The sequence below is a fragment of the Xyrauchen texanus genome, chromosome 4 (assembly GCF_025860055.1).
Source record: "Xyrauchen texanus isolate HMW12.3.18 chromosome 4, RBS_HiC_50CHRs, whole genome shotgun sequence".
Classification (NCBI taxonomy): Eukaryota; Metazoa; Chordata; class Actinopteri; order Cypriniformes; family Catostomidae; genus Xyrauchen; species Xyrauchen texanus.
The window spans coordinates 30,002,945-30,020,549 of record NC_068279.1 but is presented as its reverse complement, the minus strand read 5'-3'; the positions used below and the strand labels follow the sequence as shown (position 1 = coordinate 30,020,549).

The following is a 17,605-nucleotide window of genomic DNA, read 5'->3' as shown; positions in this document are numbered from 1 at the left end:
TTTCACGAGGCTACTTGAGGATCGCTGTCAAATGAACATATGGTTGTACTTTATTTTACAGTATGTGTACTTTTAGTATACTTCCAGTGTACTTATCCAAGAAAGAACTAAGTAATATTAGGTAACTACATGCATGGGTTAAGGTTAGGATTGGGGTTAGGTTTAGGGTTAGTACCTAGTAAGTACTGTAGTTCACTGATACTTGAGATAAGGGACAAAACATGTTTTAAAACTGAGTTTTTATTTTTTAATACTAAATTAATAAAAAAAAAAAAAGATACATTTGTAACAAATGTCTCAGCTAATGATCAATGCAAGGGAACAGGTTTTCACAATGTTCACTGGTAATTTCACAGAAATGATCACAATGGGAATAATAATAATAATAATAAATTCATTATATTTATATAGCGCTTTTCTAGGCACTCAAAGCGCTTTACATAGTATAGGGGGAATCTCCTCAACCGCCACCAGTGTGCAGCATCCACCTGGATGATGCAACGGCAGCCATAGTGCGCCAGAACGCCCACCACACACTAGCTACTGGCAGAGAGGAGATGGTAGATTGATGTAGCCAATTCAGGGATGGAGATTAATTCAAGGCCATGATAAATGGGGGCCAATGGGGGGAATTTGGCCAGGACACCGGGGTAACACCCCTACTCTTTACAAGAAGCATCCTGGGATTTTTAATGACCACAGAGAGTCAGGACCTCGGTTTAACGTCTCATCCGAAGGACGGTGCCTTTTTACAGTATAGTGTCTCCGTCACTATCCTGGGGCATTAGGACCCACACAGACCGTAGGGTGGGCACCCCCTGCTGGCCTCCCTAATACCACTTCCAGCAGCAACCTTGGTTTTTTCCCCAGTAGGTCTCCCATCCAGGTACTGGCCAGGCTCAACCCGATCATGACGGAGTTGACATTTTGAAGCTGTGACTGCAGAGACTTCAACGTTGTTTGTTTAAAAATATAAAAAAAATATACATTTTACTGGACCGTGTCCTACTATGGGCAGGAAGTGTGAAATTGGTACTCAGAGTAGCTGACCATTACATTGTCTGATTTATTCATGATTAAAAAAAAGAATCTGACAGAGTTTGCACAAAGTGAGGACACAACTTTGATGAAAGAAATTAAATGAAATTATAAAAAATATTAAATAATAATAAATATCCTGAGGATACACATTTCCTTTAGATTGAACTTCTACAGTATTTATATTATTATACATTTCTTGATTTTTAATATAAAGTGGAATTTTGTATGTAGGACATGTTATTGTAATTATATAGTGTGTTCCAGTAAATGTAGAACAGTACTGTAAAATAAAGTGCCACCGAACATACTTTACTGAGGTCAAAGTGATGGTGTTTTATAGGGTGAATTTTGGTAATCAGGGACATTTTGTTTTTCCACTTTAGCTGCAATTTACTGTTATTGTCACATGACAGCCCATCACGAATATGTTAATGATATTTCCAACAATGTTCTTGATTACCCTAATTCACAATTATCTAGCTTTATTATAACAACATTTATTTAAGGCAAAAATAAGCTTGATCAACTTCAACTGTTAATTGCTCTGACCTGGCATACGCAGTTGGGAGACTTTAAAAGTTGTGGACAGAGTGATTCATCATGTTAATATTTTGTCCCACAAGCTTATTTTTTGATTGAGGCATAGAAAACTGTTTTGTATAGCAAAGTTTTGAGAGAGTTCAGACTTTTTTTATTTTGTTTTTTCTTCTTGATTAGCCAAACTTTGGAGCCAAATCCATTCCATTCAGAGACAGAGGCTTCCTTGTGCAGGTAACAAATATCCTAAACTTCCCCCTTCCCCTTACCTCATTAATCAAGTCTAATTAATCAAGGTTTATGTAAGTGTTTTACATGCAACTACATTTATGCTAGAGGTATTCGTGCAGGCCCTTGATGCAGTCTTTCTCAAGCCAATGTTATAGACTGAGTAATTTATTTTCACTCAATGCATGTTATGTTTACTATGTACTATGTAATTGCAGACCATGGAGTACGCAGAACAGCGTATCCCTGTACTGAACGAATTCTGTGTAGTCTGTGATGAACCTCACGTTTTCCAAAATGGACCAATGCTCAGAGTGAGTCAGTTTGCACTACTAGCAACCTCTGAATATTAAACTATGTGAATATTCTATGTGAAAAAGTGAGTCCGCTTATTCTCCAGTCCAAAGTCTAAATAACATTATAGACTCGCATATACAGTAGATATACATATATTTTAAACAGGGTCTCGTTGTTACTTCACTCTTTCCACATGAAACTGCTTTGGTTACATTTAGATTTTGTTTTTTAGTTGGCAAAATATTTTTCTTCATATTTTAATGGAACATTTTACCAGATTAAAGACAATTACATATTTTTGGTGAATTAAAAGTGAGTTTGTTAAATGAGTACATGTTCATATGACACTTTATTGCAGGATTTATTGCTATAATTCCAATACACATGAACTTGTTGTGTATATGTGTGTTTTTACAGCCCACCGTGTGTGAGAGAGAGTTATGTGTGTTTGCCTTCCAAACGTTAGGGGTCATGAATGAGGCAGCTGATGAGATTGCCACTGGTGCTCAGGTACACAAACACACACACACACACACACACACACACACACACACGTGTGCACAATTCATTCAGTCATTATGATACCAAAAATGTGGTTCTTCTACCCAAATGTCTCAACAATGTCTGTTTGTGACCACAGGTGGTAGACCTGCTGGTCTCCATGTGCCGATCTGCGCTGGAGTCTCCAAGGAAAGTTGTTATTTTTGAGCCATATCCCTCTGTAGTGGATCCCAATGACTCACAAGCACTTGCCTTCAACCCCAGGGTATTTGCTGTAAAACATCTTCATACATCCTCACATCTATCTTAAACACTAGCATATAGCAGTAACTTCAAGAGGTAGTTTACCCAAAAATGAAAATTCTGTCATCAATTAGTCACCCTCATGTCATTCTAAACTCATATGACTTTCGTTTTGCCAACTTTCTTTTTGGCAGAATGTTCACACTGCTCTTTTACATAAAATGACAATTTTTATGATGCTTTTTGTTCTTTTTGGAACTTGACAAACCCAGGCTCCCATCCATTTTCATTTATGTAGAAAAGAGCATCTTTAAAATTCTGCTAAATATCTCCTTTTTCATTCCATGCAAACGGGTGAGTAATTGATGACAAAATGTTCATTTTTGGATGAACTATTTCTATAACTTACTCTTTAAGTTTATTGCTGCTATTTAGAAACTAATATTACATTGTTTGCGTCCTCTTTCAGAAAAAGGACTATGATCGAGTGATGAGAGCACTTGACAGTATCACATCTATCAGAGAAATGACTCAGGTATGTTTAAGTGTTTCAATTAGTTTTAAGTTGTTTTTAATCATAAACCCTACAGTATATCTTGCATAGAATACATCAGAGAAATAAGATTATATTTGTATTTTAATGGATGAATCTTGTCATAATGTTATAATACTTTGAACTTTAACATTTCTGCCACACAGGCTCCATACCTGGAGATAAAGAGACAAATGGACAAGCACGATCCACTGGCTCACCCACTACTACAGTGGTATGACACCTCAGTCATTATCTTTTCTGCTCCTGAAGTTTAAAGATCTGTTTATGTAACCGTCTGCTCTTTTAACAGCTCTAATTAAATACTGGTCAAAGATAGTGTGCACCTACATTGTGTACATCTAACTTTGTAGTAACTTGGACATTCAGTTTGATCATGTGAAGAACAATTAATCATATTAAAAAATACATCTACAGATCTGTAGTTGAAGGTTTTAAAACTTAATAGGGAATATGACAAGGTTGATAAATACATTTTTAATCTTGATTCTACAGGGTAATATCCAGTAACAGATCACACATAGTGAAGCTTCCTGTTACTAGAGTAAGTCTTTCTTTTATATTGACTTTTATCTTAACAATATTATTTAGCATTAGAATCTTTTTTAACACTTTATAATAAAGTTCTATACTTTAGTTGCTATACTATACTACAGTATACTATACAAACATTAATTGATGCATCAGGTATCATGAACTAACAATGAACATACGTTTTTTACAGCATTTAAATAAATAAATCTTAATCTTAATGGAATGTCCCGTGTTCAATACAAGTTAAGCTCCATTGACAGCATTTGTGGTATAATATTGATTACAACAAAAATGTATTTTGACTCGTTTTTTTTTTAAATAAGCTTTTTTTTTTTTTTTTTTTAAGAAAAGGAGGGATGAGTCAAAATGTATTTATGTGGTCATCAACATTATTTCACAAATGCTGTCAATTGAGCTTAACTTGTATTGAACCCAGAACATTCTTTTAATGTTCATTTGTAAATATACTGTTGTTCATTGTTATTTCAATGCGTGAACTAATATAATACTTCAATATAAAACATATTCAACTTTTTAGTTAAAAATTATATGTAGAAATTTAAATTATCCAAGATTAATAAATGCTGTTAAGTTATTGTTCATGATTCCTAATGCATTTAAAACATTAATATTCGGACATATACAAGATTATTATAAAGTGTATCAAACAGTTGCAAACCACAAACTTGTGGAGAATGTTAATATTTCTGAGATCTAGTCTAAACTGCCAGTTTAAATTAAAATGATCAGAGTTAGACATGTGATTGACAGTGATTGATCTTTCATAGAATTATTGGCCATTACTGTGCATTACCTCTTAAAAAGAGAAAATATCTTCCAGTTCTTCTGCATTTTTGAAGACAAATTTATATTCACATGCAGTGCGAAACTTCTCTAAGGCTCAGTATCAAGTGGAAAAAATTATTAAAGGTGTACTCGGTCATTTATTCCTCATTAAATAACTTTTATTGCTAAATAAATTAATTGCATTATTGGAACATATGTATAAAATCATGAGCACTCGTAATAGATGAAGACTCCAGTCATATTAGTAACCTTATAAAAGCTGTTTTATTTTTCATGGAGAGGGCCCCTTCATTGGGGCTGTCATGTTAGGATCACGTGACCAGCTGAATACTACTCGCTTTATCTCAGTAACTGCCCTGTTATTGGATACTTTCAATAGTGGATTCAATTAATCATGGCTAATCGTGAACAGTGAATTTCTACAAAGGGTACAGTAACTTAATTATATTGTGTTTGAATGCCCCTAGGTGTCAGTTTCAGTCCAACAAAAATTCACTGAGTGCACCTTAAGGCTAATATCTGAAGTACATGCTCTTATATCTTGTTTCTATCATAACAGCAACTGAAGTTCATGCACACGCCCCACCAGTTCCTCCTGCTCAGCAGTCCGCCTGCCAAAGAATCCAATTTTAGAGCTGCCAAAGGCCACTTTGGAAGCACCTTTGCTTTCCAGTAGGTTCCATTTTAAACATTCAGTACAGATGAAAGATTATTTAAAAGCTATGGAAAGTCTCACTTATCCACCTGTAAAACAAAAGGAATGAGACATGGTAGAACTCATGGTAGTCTCACAGACACAGAGTTTTGATTTCTGGCATAAAATCTGGACCACTTTCCTGCTTGGCTAAGAACCGCCCACCACAGGGCCGTCTGTGATGTTTAGGGCCATGTTGTTCCAAACCTGATTGAATTCCTTTCTTCTATGAAGCTTGAGGCAGAAATATTGGGACCAATAGCCTCTATTTGCTTCCATTGCATCTTTTTATTTTTTTCATTTAATTAAAGTGAATGGTGACTGAAGTGAACATTTGCTTTTGTGTTCCAATGAAGAAAGTCATGTTGGTTTGGAACAACATAAGGGTGAGTAAATGATGACAGAATTTTCATTTTTGGGTAAACTACCCCATAGGATTGATTTCAAATATGTTTTTGCACACAAAGCTGTTTAAATGTACAGTAAAGCCTGTTGCTTACTTAAGAACGTTGATGACTGATTAATTCATACATTTCAAATAAATCTTACTTGCTTATTCTCTTTATCTTTCAGTGGATCACACATAGAAAACTGGCACTCAATTTTGAGGAATGGTTTGGTTGTGGCATCAAACACAAGGCTTCAGGTAGCAACCTGCTTGGATAAGTTCAGATTACCCATGATGCTTTAGCCCATGTTTTTTTTATCCATGAAACAATGGTTTAACTTAAAAAACATAAGACAATAATATAATGCAATAATACGCTGGTGGCAAAAATGTTTGGAATAATGTACAGATTTTGCTCTTATGGAAGGAAATTGGTACTTTTATTCACTAAAGTGGCATTCAACTGATCAAAATATATAGTCAGGACGTTAATAACGTGAAAAATTACTATTACAATTTGAAAAAAATAACTTCAAAGAGTTCTCATCAGAAAATCCTCCATGTGCCGCAATGACAGCTTTGCAGATCCTTGGCATTCTAGCTGTCAGTTTGTCCAGATACTCAGGTGACATTTCACTCCACACTTCCTGTAACACTTGCCATAGATGTGACTGTCTTGTCGGGCACTTCTCACACATCTTACAGTCTAGCTGATCCCACAAAAGCTCAATGGGGTTAAGATCCATAACACTCTTTTCCACGTATCTGTTGTCCATTGTCTGTGTTTCTTTGTTCACTCTAACCTTTTATTTTTCTGTTTCTATTTCTTTGTAATTCTTCCCATATGGCCTGTACTCCTGAGTCTTCTCTTTATTGTTGTACATGAAACTGGAGTTGAGCGGGTAGAATTCAATGAAGCTGTTCTTATCCTCTTGTTTAGTTGAACGTCTGGCCTTCAACATCTCTTTCTGTCTTTGTTAGAGCCAGTTGACCTTTGTCTTTGAAGAATGCAGTGTAGACATTTGTATTAAATCTTCAGTTTTTTGGCAATTTCAAACATTGTATAGCCTTCAATCCTCAAAACAATGATTGACTGATGAGTTTCTAGTGAAAGCTGCATTTTTGTCCTAATATTGACCTTAAGACATGCCAGTCTATTGCATACTGTGGCAACTCAAAAACAAACACAAAGACTATGTTAAGCTTCATTTAATGAATCAAATAGCTTTCAACTGTGTTTGAAATGATGGCAAGTGATTTTCTAATACTAAATTAGCAATTTAACATGATTATTCAAGGATAAAATATTTTTTTTCAAATAGTGATGGTGCTGTTTTTTTTACATCAGTAATGTCCTGAGTATACTTTGTGATCAGTTGAATGCCACTTTTGTGAATTAAACCAATTTCCTTCCAAAACAGCAAAATCAGTTCATTATTCAAACTTTTAGAGTATTTTTACAAAATGCCGGTTTGTCTTTCTCTTCCAAGACTTAGGTATACTGAAATTCAAAGAAAACATATAAATACAACAACAAATTTGCTTAGGGTAGGTTGTAACATATTTCATTGATGTTAAAACTAACCCAGAGTCTTGTAGCTATGAACTTAGCTCACCTTACAGCTGACAGCCAAAATATTAGCACTAACAACTTGCATGAAAAATATCTACACAGACACATCATTTAACTTTGATGAGTTTAACTACAGAGCAGGCATTGCCATAACAAAAAAGTTACTTTCTTACCTCAAATTTAGTTTTTCCCCTCTAAAATCTGCTGTGACTGCCACAGGGCTCTATTTTCTCACATGTGAGCATGTGTGAAGTGAATCAGGTGATTTGTATCTTGTTCCTTATTGGAGAAATTGGAAGTGTTACAACTGAGCTGTGTTATAACCATCCCCGGTGTCCCATACAATATTTAATGATTAAAAGATGCTTAGATATGCTCATATACACCATTAAAATCTGCTACTCTGAAGAACCATGCTTACTTTGTGACATCACGATAATTTAATATTTGAATCGACAGTAATAATCGTGATTACAATATCAAGGGCAATAATCAACCATTATTTTATTTTTGCTATAATCGTGCAGCCTTACTGTGCGCACAGCCAAAGAAAAACACTTGCGCACTGTTCAAAGTCAGTTGTAATCAAATTATAAATCATATCTATTATATTTTCTGCCCTGCGTTAGCATAATCACAGAAGTGAATTCTGTGTTATTTGCACATAGCTTGGGAATTGAAGATCGTATTTATATCCGTTTTGGGGAGACACATTGATATAGCCAAGTGTAAAGATTGCTTATTCAATCAGATAGCTATCCAATCAGTAAAAACACATGAAGTGACCAAGTGTAAATAGGCCAATTGACATCATATCTCTAGTGGAAACTAAATATATGTGAAAGTTTTTACAATTGGGTAGCCTTTTCTTGAGGCTTATTTACAAGATCTGTTTACAAAAATATGAAACATGTAGTGTTGCAATGTCTTTAAACCCGTTATGTATGCAACAAAACTGTATGAGCTTACAGGGTATTTCAGCAGACACATTTCCCTGTTTGAGAAGATTATTTTTAATAAGTTCAATAATTCCATGCCATACTAAAACAATGATTTCTTTGCAGCTCCATGGCGCAATCTATGGGAGTGGAATCTATCTCAGTCCATTATCAAGCATATCCTTTGGCTACTCAGGTCTTAATTCTTTTATGAGCAAACACTGTTAATATATTTAATCCTGATGTTTCCTTCACTTGCTTCATGAATATATGTAGAGAAAAAGCAGAAAGACTAAAATGTAATGACAAAAAAAACACACATGTAATTGTTTGAAATACTGTGGCTTTTCACCCTATAGGGATGAATAAAAAGCAGCAGAAAGTTACTTCAAAAGATGAAACTGCTGCTAACAAATCCAACATTAATTTGCAGGTATTTGTTTATGTATTAATTATGGGGGGGGGGGGGGTTATGCGGGGGTTTCCACCAGACATAGTTTGATAACTGACCCTTCGTTAAGCTGTGAATTTTGCGTTTTTGACATATATATATATATATATATATATATAATAAATAGTTCAATTAGACAGTAATTTGATTGAAAACTGTAGAGACTTTGAATCAGAATTGAGGCAAACGATAATTACAGTCATAAAAAGAGTAATTTAAAAGTGATTTCACACCTGATAACAATAAAAAATATGTGTAAGTGAACAGAACTGCTCATAACATCTCACATGTCTAAAGGCCTCGATATACTTCCGGAGAAGTTCCTTTTTGTTCTTTGTTCTGGGCTAAAAAGAAGTTCTAAACAGCCAAGCAACTGTGTACTGTTTCCGAACATTCAGACACCTGCCACACCGATGTAAGAGGCATTTAGAAGTGCATTTAAATATGAGGATGCTACATGTAAAACCTTAATAATGTGTTATCAATGACTTTATGCCTCATTCTATGTGTAGACTTCACTTGAGTCAGTAAAAGAAGTCATTTGAATCACTAAGTGATTATTTAAAGTAGAAAATAGAAAATATTTAATTTGTCTTGTTTTCATTATGAATTCATAATGCTAATGCATACTACACACGGCCATAATATGCACCAGTTACACTGTTATTGTAATTTATAATGACACTGATACAATTGCAAAGATAATGTATAAAACTGCTAATGTTCAGAACAAAGGCAAAAGAATAATCATGGGCATATCTTACTTTAGACTGATGTGTGAATGCCTTTCACTGCAGATTGCACATGAGTGAATGGGCACTTGAGAGTGCCCATTCAGAGTATTTGAGAAGATTTGACTCCTTTAGCAGACTAATTAAATAAAAATAAATCGCATGACTTGGTCTTGAAAAATGTCTCTAAGTGAACGATCATACAGATATAGGTAAGTTGCACGAGGTCGTTTATAAATCTGATGTGTTCATGCTGACTCACTAAACAACATAAACAGTACCTGCTGTTGTGGATCTTTTCTGTAAAATTCTGCTTAACTGCACAAACAATCATTGCTCCTGTAGACTCTCATTGGAAAAAAAGCAAGCGCTTTTTAGAGAAATGGTGCACAGCAACAATTGCTAAGATTGGTTAGAAATGCTTTTAAGGCAGGGCATAACTAATGGTCAATTTCAATGAATTTGTTCTTGATGGGCTTCATTTTGCATAGTATAGCAAAAAAACACTTGTCAACCTCAACTTGTATGACATGATCAGAATCTGGATTTCCTTGCAGACACTGAAGAAAGGCCAGAATCCACAGTTTCTGCAGAGTCGCAACCTGAAATGCATAGCCTTGTGCGAAGGTTCATACTCTTACTGCCCTTAACACAGAGTTACATAAACATTTGTAATTTTTTATGCTCCTAATCTTTCCTTCTTTTTTTTATACAGCTATTACATCTCCAGACCTGCACAAGCATGGTGACATCTGGGTAGTTCCAAATACAGATCATGTTTGTACACGTTTTTTCTTTGTGTAAGTACATTTTAGATCAGTATTTTATCTCAGTATCCATGTGTTGTTTAAACAGCCACAGGGCAAATGTGTCTATTGAAATGTTGAGACTGTGTCTAACAGATATGAAAGCATTAATTCTATCAAAAAATAAAAAGTAGACTCATAGATCTGATCTAATTGAACAAAAGAACAACTGCAAATGAGCTGAAATTCAACTGAAAGCCTCCCTCTTCCCATCTCTGTTTTTTAACTTATTATTTACTAGTTATGAAGACGGACAAGTAGGCGACACCAGTATTAACACACAGGACCCCGGTATTCACAAGGAGATCCTACGAGTCATCGGCAATCAAACGGCTACTGGATGAGTTGGAACATGATACTGCGGCCTTGACCTTTCTCAAAGCTGGATAATTGACCGTAGGAGGCCAATACCATAGAACACAAAAAACTGAAAAAAATAAATAAAATAAATAATAATAGTCACAATCTTCAAAATTAAACACTATTTATACAATACTATTCCCCATGGATTATATGTTTATTTACACTGGCTATTCAAACTATTACCATTTTGCTAAGTTTATAAATAAAAGGTACATTTTGAAAGAGCATGGTATGTCTCAGTTCACCTGATAGACAACTTATTTTTTTTGTAAAGAATACAAAAAATGAAAACACTTTGAAGAATATTTTGAGACTTCACTGGAGAAAATATAATATTCCTGTGTGGATATGCGCCATCTGACTTTGTTTTCTAAGAGTTGTACTTGTTTAAGTACATTAATTTGTATATACAAAAGGTGTCTATATGCACTTTATTTTTCTTAATGTATGATTGTTTCAGACGTCCACATGATCTTAAATGCCTTTAAAAGGCAGAAGTATTTTTATCGGACAGCGCTAAACATAAGCGACCAACTCCTGATGTTGAAGACACTGCATTTAGAGCTGATGGAGATATTTGACAAGGGTAGTTTAAATAAAGTCCCAATGCGACTCTTAATATGACATGTTACTTAAAAGTAAACCGTCAGTTTACAATTTCTAAAGGTCTAAGTTAAGGACTTTGCCCAGATTAATCAAACCTGCCACTTCATTAAAACATTTAAATCAGATCATATATTACTGTAACATTGTTGTTTTTATTGAGGAGTGAATTTACCAACTATGAACAAGAGAGTTTAGAAAAAAGAAAGAAAAAAAAAACTAAAAAGACTTTGTATACTTGGCAGCAACAAATACAATTTTAAACAAATTGTTTTCCTTGGTATGGTTAGAATTTTTTATAAAGAAAAAAATTCACACCCAAATGTACAATGTCTTTAAAAATTATTTCAATATAAATATTTTCTAAGGTGATTTTAAGGCAGAATAAGTGTTTGCTGCTTGTTATTCATACATTGTAATGTATTAACGGAAGGTCCAATTGTGAGTATTCTGTTTTCTGTTTATTCAGTTTTTGCAATTATTTATAGTGATGTTTAGATGACTGTGTGGTTGTTCACTTTCTGAACATAAATTAAATTGTTGACTCATTAAAATCATCTCATCTTTTTTGAGAATGAGTGATAGTTACCTGATATAGTTATATTACGTATCTGTGCATAAAAGTGGCAAATTTGGTTAAATTCTTTTAAACAGTTTAAATGCAAAAAAAAAAAAAGATAAAGCACCACAACAGTTTTCTCATTTACTGGTTTAATTATGGGGGTTATTAAACTACAGGAACATTAAATATGTGGGTTTGATTATTTTTTGTGCAGAAAACAATTTTTTATTTTCCATGTGTCTGAAATACTGGTAAACTAACATGACATTCACTTGCAATATATTCCACTTTATTCCATTTTAGGTTCAAGTGCTCAAAGTGGTGACAGCTTAATATTACAATAACAAGTTTTTGTGAGTGCACCAAGGTTAACTGGTTGATTATCATCATGTACATCTCCTTCAAGTATTGAAATGCTTGGGGGATAGTTGTAAGAATGCATGTTCACACTTATAACTGCAAAACCGCTTAAAACATCTTAAAGCAACATATTTATGTTTATCTTTTACTTTACCCTCATTATGATGGACTTCTGTTCATATAAACTTGTGTTTGTATAGTTTTGTACATTGTCTGCACAATTTGGTAAAAATATCATGCTACTTAGCATATGGTGCCTTATCTGTAAGGATTAAAATGGCAAATATATGACTGCTGTATGACAACACTGTCATATATGAAATATACTGTATATAGTGTAAATAAGGCCACAACAACACGGAGGCCAAATATTTTTACATTTTCCTTATTTTGCAAACAGATCAAGCTTTTTGGCTTTTTACAAGTTATGAAAATAATAGCTTATGTACCTGTTTATATTCATTAAATTCAGATTTGCCTATAAAGCACAAACTTTTGTCTTTTTTATTTCTAATTGAAATCAGATGTTAAACCTTAATACAGCTGAATGTTAGTCCACAGATGATATATCATTCATACACCGTAACCTTTGTGCCATCTTTGATCAGACAGTTGCTAATTGCAAGAGTGTTTTATTTTGTTAGTACCATAAAATGCCAGGCCAGAACATAACACCGTCTCTCCTTCAGCATCAAAACTGTCAAAATCTCTGATGCTAGCACAATTAATTTATAACCTGAATTCTTCCAGTAGGCCATTTTAGATTCTGTTCTGCGAGATGCAAAAATAATTATTGTGGTCCTATTATGGTTTTCCCCACAAAAAGTTAATTTATAATTTAACTGTATCTCTGCAAGTTAGAGCAAGGACATGCCTGTCATCCACTGCCAAGAACCAAGACCGTTTTGCACAGGTAGGTCATTGGTTAGTTATTGTTTGTATAAGATTAATAAATACCCAGTAAACATTAACTGTTTTTCCATTGTCTTTTTTGTTTTTAATATTGTTCATCATTAATTAGTAATCCACCCAAGTGGTTTATGTTAGCATGTCTGTCATTTGTTTTAATGACATTCATTAATGAATTTCATGCGCATTTTATTTTTGCCCTAAACTAACTCGTATTGTAAGTAGTATTGCCTTACAGTCAGTTTAAGCTGAGGCCACATTTTAAGTGGGCTGGAACAAATGTCTCATAAGTCTTTACAGTAACATATATATATATATATATATATATATATATATATATATATATATATATATATATATATACATATACACACTTCATTCCAACTAACTTATGTAACATTTTTAACAACTTCTGTAGATATGGTCCCATCACTTTGACGTGAAACAAATGTTTTGTTTTCAGTAGTATATATGTGACAAAAGTGTCACTGTACATCATTCCACTATTGAAATGTAGCATACCGTTACTGGTGACCATGAGACTTCCATATTACTTTGTTCTAAATCTGTTTTTTATTTTTATGGTTTCTGGTTATGATGGTGATTACATGGGTAATATACAGTTTCTGTGATAGTAATAAGCTTAATGTCTAACATTTACAAAGTTCAGCCTGTAAAAGGTTAAATAAATAAATCAGTAAATTCCCTTCACTTTCAGCTCCTCCTGTACTCGTTTCAGGTAGTCTGGATCCGGATATCCATAACTGGAAAAAACAAAAATAAAAAACACCGTTTATTTTATATATATATATATATATATATATATATATATATATATATATATATATATATATATATATATATATATACATATATACAAACAGCCTTACACAGTATTTTATATTAAACCTATAGTGTTGGAAATAAAAGCCTTATCTGTGGTCAAAAAATATCCCAAAATAGTATTCACAGCAACGCCTGAATTGTTGACTTACTGCGTTGGTCCCCCAAAACGGGATGTCTTATGGTGAATATCATTCCAGGTCACCACGTTGTTTATTCCAGTGGTTGATGAGCGTCCAATGGTGAAAGTGAGTCGCTGGTTAAACGCCCTCTCCAGAAGCTTCAGTACTTTACTCCCCTCTGTTGAATTAGGGAGGTAAGCTGTACGGGATGCACCCTGGTAAGACTTGCCTGGGTTTGGGTGCTCAGCCTGCAGAGTTCGAGGTATTCAACTGGGTAATGTATCTAGATTGATCTCATAATATGCAGTTTAAAGCAAAAAACTTTAACATTTTATTGTATTTACAAACTCACCCCCTGTAATCCACCTGGTATATAGTACTTTATTACGATCGTTCCATATGTCTCGTATCCAGGTAAAGAAGAGTTATCCTTTGTGACAGTCATGGTCCCTCCTTTTGGTTGTGTCCCCATTAAATCGCCATATATCTCTCCACAAATCGGACAAGCTGGTTTCAACTGGAAAGCCCTCTTCAAACATTCTTTACAAAAGCAGTGCTTGCATTTAGGCAAGACTTCACACTCAAGCTTCTTGATCGTCTCTAAACAAATTGGACATGTCTCCTCTTTGGCCTTGTTTATTGTTTTCTCTTGTGAAACAGGTTGCTTGGAAGGTGTGTCACAGTCCATTGTTTTATTCAGGGTTTGGTGCTGCGAAGAATTTGTTGCACTCCCATACAAAAATGACTCAAATCTTTCAAGGCTGATGAAGCTGCCAGTCAATGTCAGTCCTTGTTTATCCTTACAGATGCTGATTAGGAGTTCTGGGAACTCTGCGCTGTAATGCTTCATATTTTTTGGATCTAAATTGTATGTCCTCGTTTGCAGGCCTGTTGCAGTCTTTTGATATAATGTTATAAAGTGTTCTCGAGCAAATTGAGCATGAATGGTCTCGTCAGTCAGGGATGAAAAGGTCATATGCCCTTTCTTTAGTTCCATGGAGACGGCATTTATTTTTATTTTGTTAAACTCCTCAGATTTTTTTTCTTTGATGTAATGCATGACAGTTTCATCAACCTCAACTTGTGCAAAGAAGCTACTTTGAGCTGATCCCAGACCTGAGGCGTGGTTTTTAGGACCCTTCTTCTCTTGACCAGGAACTCCATATTTATCATGCGGGGCACACTGCATAAAAATGTTTTCAACTTCTTTGTATGTCCCGGTGGCAACAAAATAGTCATCTTTATGTTCAACATTCACTGTCGTTCCTTTTAGTGTGCTTACATTTGAATGCTCCATGGTGGCTTGATCAATCTTAAGGCTCACTTTTGGAAATATCTTCAATTCATGTGAGAGAATGTAAAAACAAAGAAAAATTCAAAGCTTTGACCAATTAAAATACATAACTGTTCAGCAATACAGTGGGCCTCATATTTGCCTAACTTATTTCGCACATCTAGAATGTCAACATACAAAACAGTAGGCTATAAGAACTTTGCAATTCATTTAGATGCGCAACATGTTCAAAGAAACTTTTAAAGTACATGATCGAACTGTTTACGTTTCATAGTTCTTTATAGTATAAGAAGAATACAGTTTTGTTAGCTTACTTCACCTCTGGTAACGGTAGGCGCGCCATGTCTTAATCTTCAACGTTGGTGCTTCAGTTTCGTTGTGAGGCAAATATACGCGCCGTCTCAATTACCTTTCAAATATCACTGACATTGGCATGCCACTCCTGTTTATGTAATAGCCATAAACTCTGTAAAGCCAGCCGCGATTAAAATGTGAATGTAAAATGTTAAAATATGCGCACATACTGCAATACTTACGGTAATTTAGGGAGGAACTAATATACTTGCTTTCTGATTCCTGTTCACTGGATGGGATAACAAAAAAGCGTTTATTAGGTGTTTGTGAGGTGTTGGTGTTTATTACAATGTTTGATTTAGCCTATGTGAAAGGTGAATGGTTTAGAAGACTTGACATCACATGACTAGGGAACCACATGTCATGAAACAGGAACTAGACTTATTAAAACAAAAGACATGAAATCAAAACATGAACAAAAACACATCTAAACATGACAAGATCTTAGGAGCACAAACCATGAATTAATACCCTATATTACAGTGTACAAGATCTGCTATGCCAATAATTTGGTTTCACATTATGTTCATGTTTTTATTAAAAGCAGTTGTAAGGTAATATTTATTAGAATTTTGCATTTTAGCACTTTGTGAATGTTTTAGGAAGTACTATTATGGGGTCCCTTTCTGAAATACAGCATCATGTTCTGGCAGTGATAATTGACTCTTTAGTTATTGACATCTTTTTCAGATGTTTCCCCTGTGTACTGCCCATCAACTTTGAGCACTTGACTCAAAAATTCAGTTGTTCCAGCTCCAATTAAGGACACTTTTTAAAATGTGTAATATGTCATGTCAGATTTCTTTTAAGTTTCAATGTCATGTCTTGAAATGAAAGTGCAATACAAAATGTAAATAAACCATAACATTGTCTTTGGTTGACTTACTTCAAAATTCAAATTCTGTCATTTACTTATCCTCGTGTTTTTTAAAAAAAAAACAACCCTGTGCTATTTAGTTTCTTCTGTGGGATATGTGAATACACTGTAAAATGTAGATGCTGCTAATGAGGCTGAAATGAAAGTGAGTCTGTCGGTCCCTATCATAATTTCTGAAATCTCCTTTTGAGTTCCTCCCACAGAAGAAAGTATGTGGGTTTGGAACAACATGAATATGAGTATAAATGATGACTCATCTCATTTGACAAAATATTTTTTGTCATTTAGTTGACAAATCTTCTTTTCAAGTTCTATCAATGCATTTTGAGGTAAATGGGTTTTAAAGCATGTCTGTTTCTTTAACACTTTAAAGCAAGTCTGTTGGCTAAGAGGTATGATTTTTTTGGTTTGAGTAAATTTGAGTATATGTATTTATACACACACTGGAATTTAACCTTATAACTGGAGTGCTTGCATTTTTCTCGAGTTTGTTGTACATGAATGTAGCGCCTCTCTATCGCGTTTAACTATGGTGAGAGGTGGCTATCCTGAGTTCTTTAAAACCTCTATCCAATTAATCAAATAAGTGGGATTTCTCTAATAAACTTATCAGTGTTTAACTGTTGTGTGCATAATTACTAATTATATGAAATACTCCTTTCCTTTAAATCACCATTTAAGCATTAATATTCACACTCTAACATGAAATTAAATATTTAGGAATTACTTTTATCCTTAAAACCCTTCCACTTTTAAACCAAAAAACTATTTTTCTTAATTAACTTAAAATATAAAAATAGTCACTAACCACAACTGTTTTATAAAAAACAATATAAAAGTTTTATTTAGAAAAAGTAGGTTAGTAATTAAATGTATCTTGCAAAAATCACTTCTCAGATCACAAATGCATTTAAATTCACATTCAGAACATAAGGGCCCAAGAAAATAAAATAGCAGGCAATAAACTACCCTAATCTGAAATACCCTTCAAATGTT

The 17,605-nt window shown here is 34.1% G+C and overlaps 2 protein-coding genes across 6 annotated transcripts in view; one reads left to right on the top strand and one right to left on the bottom strand.

The window, feature by feature from the left end:
- The window catches only part of LOC127639559 (protein mono-ADP-ribosyltransferase PARP8-like), a 49,529-nt gene extending 36,067 nt beyond the window's left edge, over positions 1-13,462 (top strand). For both annotated transcript variants that reach the window (XM_052121633.1, XM_052121641.1), the window contains 14 exons: positions 1,759-1,812; positions 2,025-2,120; positions 2,521-2,613; positions 2,744-2,869; positions 3,317-3,382; positions 3,547-3,614; positions 3,896-3,944; positions 5,301-5,413; positions 6,009-6,081; positions 8,461-8,530; positions 8,694-8,767; positions 10,074-10,143; positions 10,232-10,316; positions 10,564-13,462. In XM_052121633.1, coding sequence (XP_051977593.1) covers positions 1,759-1,812; positions 2,025-2,120; positions 2,521-2,613; positions 2,744-2,869; positions 3,317-3,382; positions 3,547-3,614; positions 3,896-3,944; positions 5,301-5,413; positions 6,009-6,081; positions 8,461-8,530; positions 8,694-8,767; positions 10,074-10,143; positions 10,232-10,316; positions 10,564-10,666 — 1,140 coding nt within the window. In that variant the 3' untranslated portion in view covers positions 10,667-13,462. The remainder of the gene's footprint in view (positions 1-1,758; positions 1,813-2,024; positions 2,121-2,520; positions 2,614-2,743; positions 2,870-3,316; positions 3,383-3,546; positions 3,615-3,895; positions 3,945-5,300; positions 5,414-6,008; positions 6,082-8,460; positions 8,531-8,693; positions 8,768-10,073; positions 10,144-10,231; positions 10,317-10,563) is intronic.
- Positions 13,463-13,499: 37 nt separating this feature from the next.
- On the bottom strand, positions 13,500-16,093 carry si:dkey-3h3.3 (uncharacterized protein LOC100144568 homolog). 4 transcript variants are annotated; one of them, XM_052121667.1, is made up of 5 exons: positions 15,698-16,093; positions 15,367-15,420; positions 14,437-15,267; positions 14,115-14,332; positions 13,500-13,883 (listed from the first exon to the last, which is right to left on the bottom strand). In XM_052121667.1, exons 1-5 carry the CDS (start codon positions 15,719-15,721, stop codon positions 13,814-13,816), a joined length of 1,197 nt encoding a protein of 398 aa, XP_051977627.1. In that variant the 5' UTR covers positions 15,722-16,093; the 3' UTR covers positions 13,500-13,813. The 4 variants fall into 4 exon arrangements, with proteins under 4 accessions (XP_051977627.1, XP_051977637.1, XP_051977611.1 ...); XM_052121677.1 differs by having other exon boundaries at positions 13,503-13,883; positions 15,693-16,092; XM_052121651.1 differs by having other exon boundaries at positions 13,503-13,883; positions 14,437-15,420; positions 15,698-16,091.
- Between the last annotated feature and the right edge of the window lie 1,512 nt (positions 16,094-17,605).

What these genes read in the sequence shown, in the direction of transcription:
- si:dkey-3h3.3 (XM_052121651.1), bottom strand. Translation starts at nt 15,721, where the DNA reads ATGGCGCGCCTACCGTTACCAGAG. An exon ending in TACCAGGTGGATTACAGGGG is followed by an intron (nt 14,333 to 14,436) that starts GTGAGTTTGTAA and finishes CGAACTCTGCAG; the next exon opens with GCTGAGCACCCAAACCCAGG. An exon ending in CGTTTTGGGGGACCAACGCA is followed by an intron (nt 13,884 to 14,114) that starts GTAAGTCAACAA and finishes TGTTTTTTCCAG; the next exon opens with TTATGGATATCCGGATCCAG.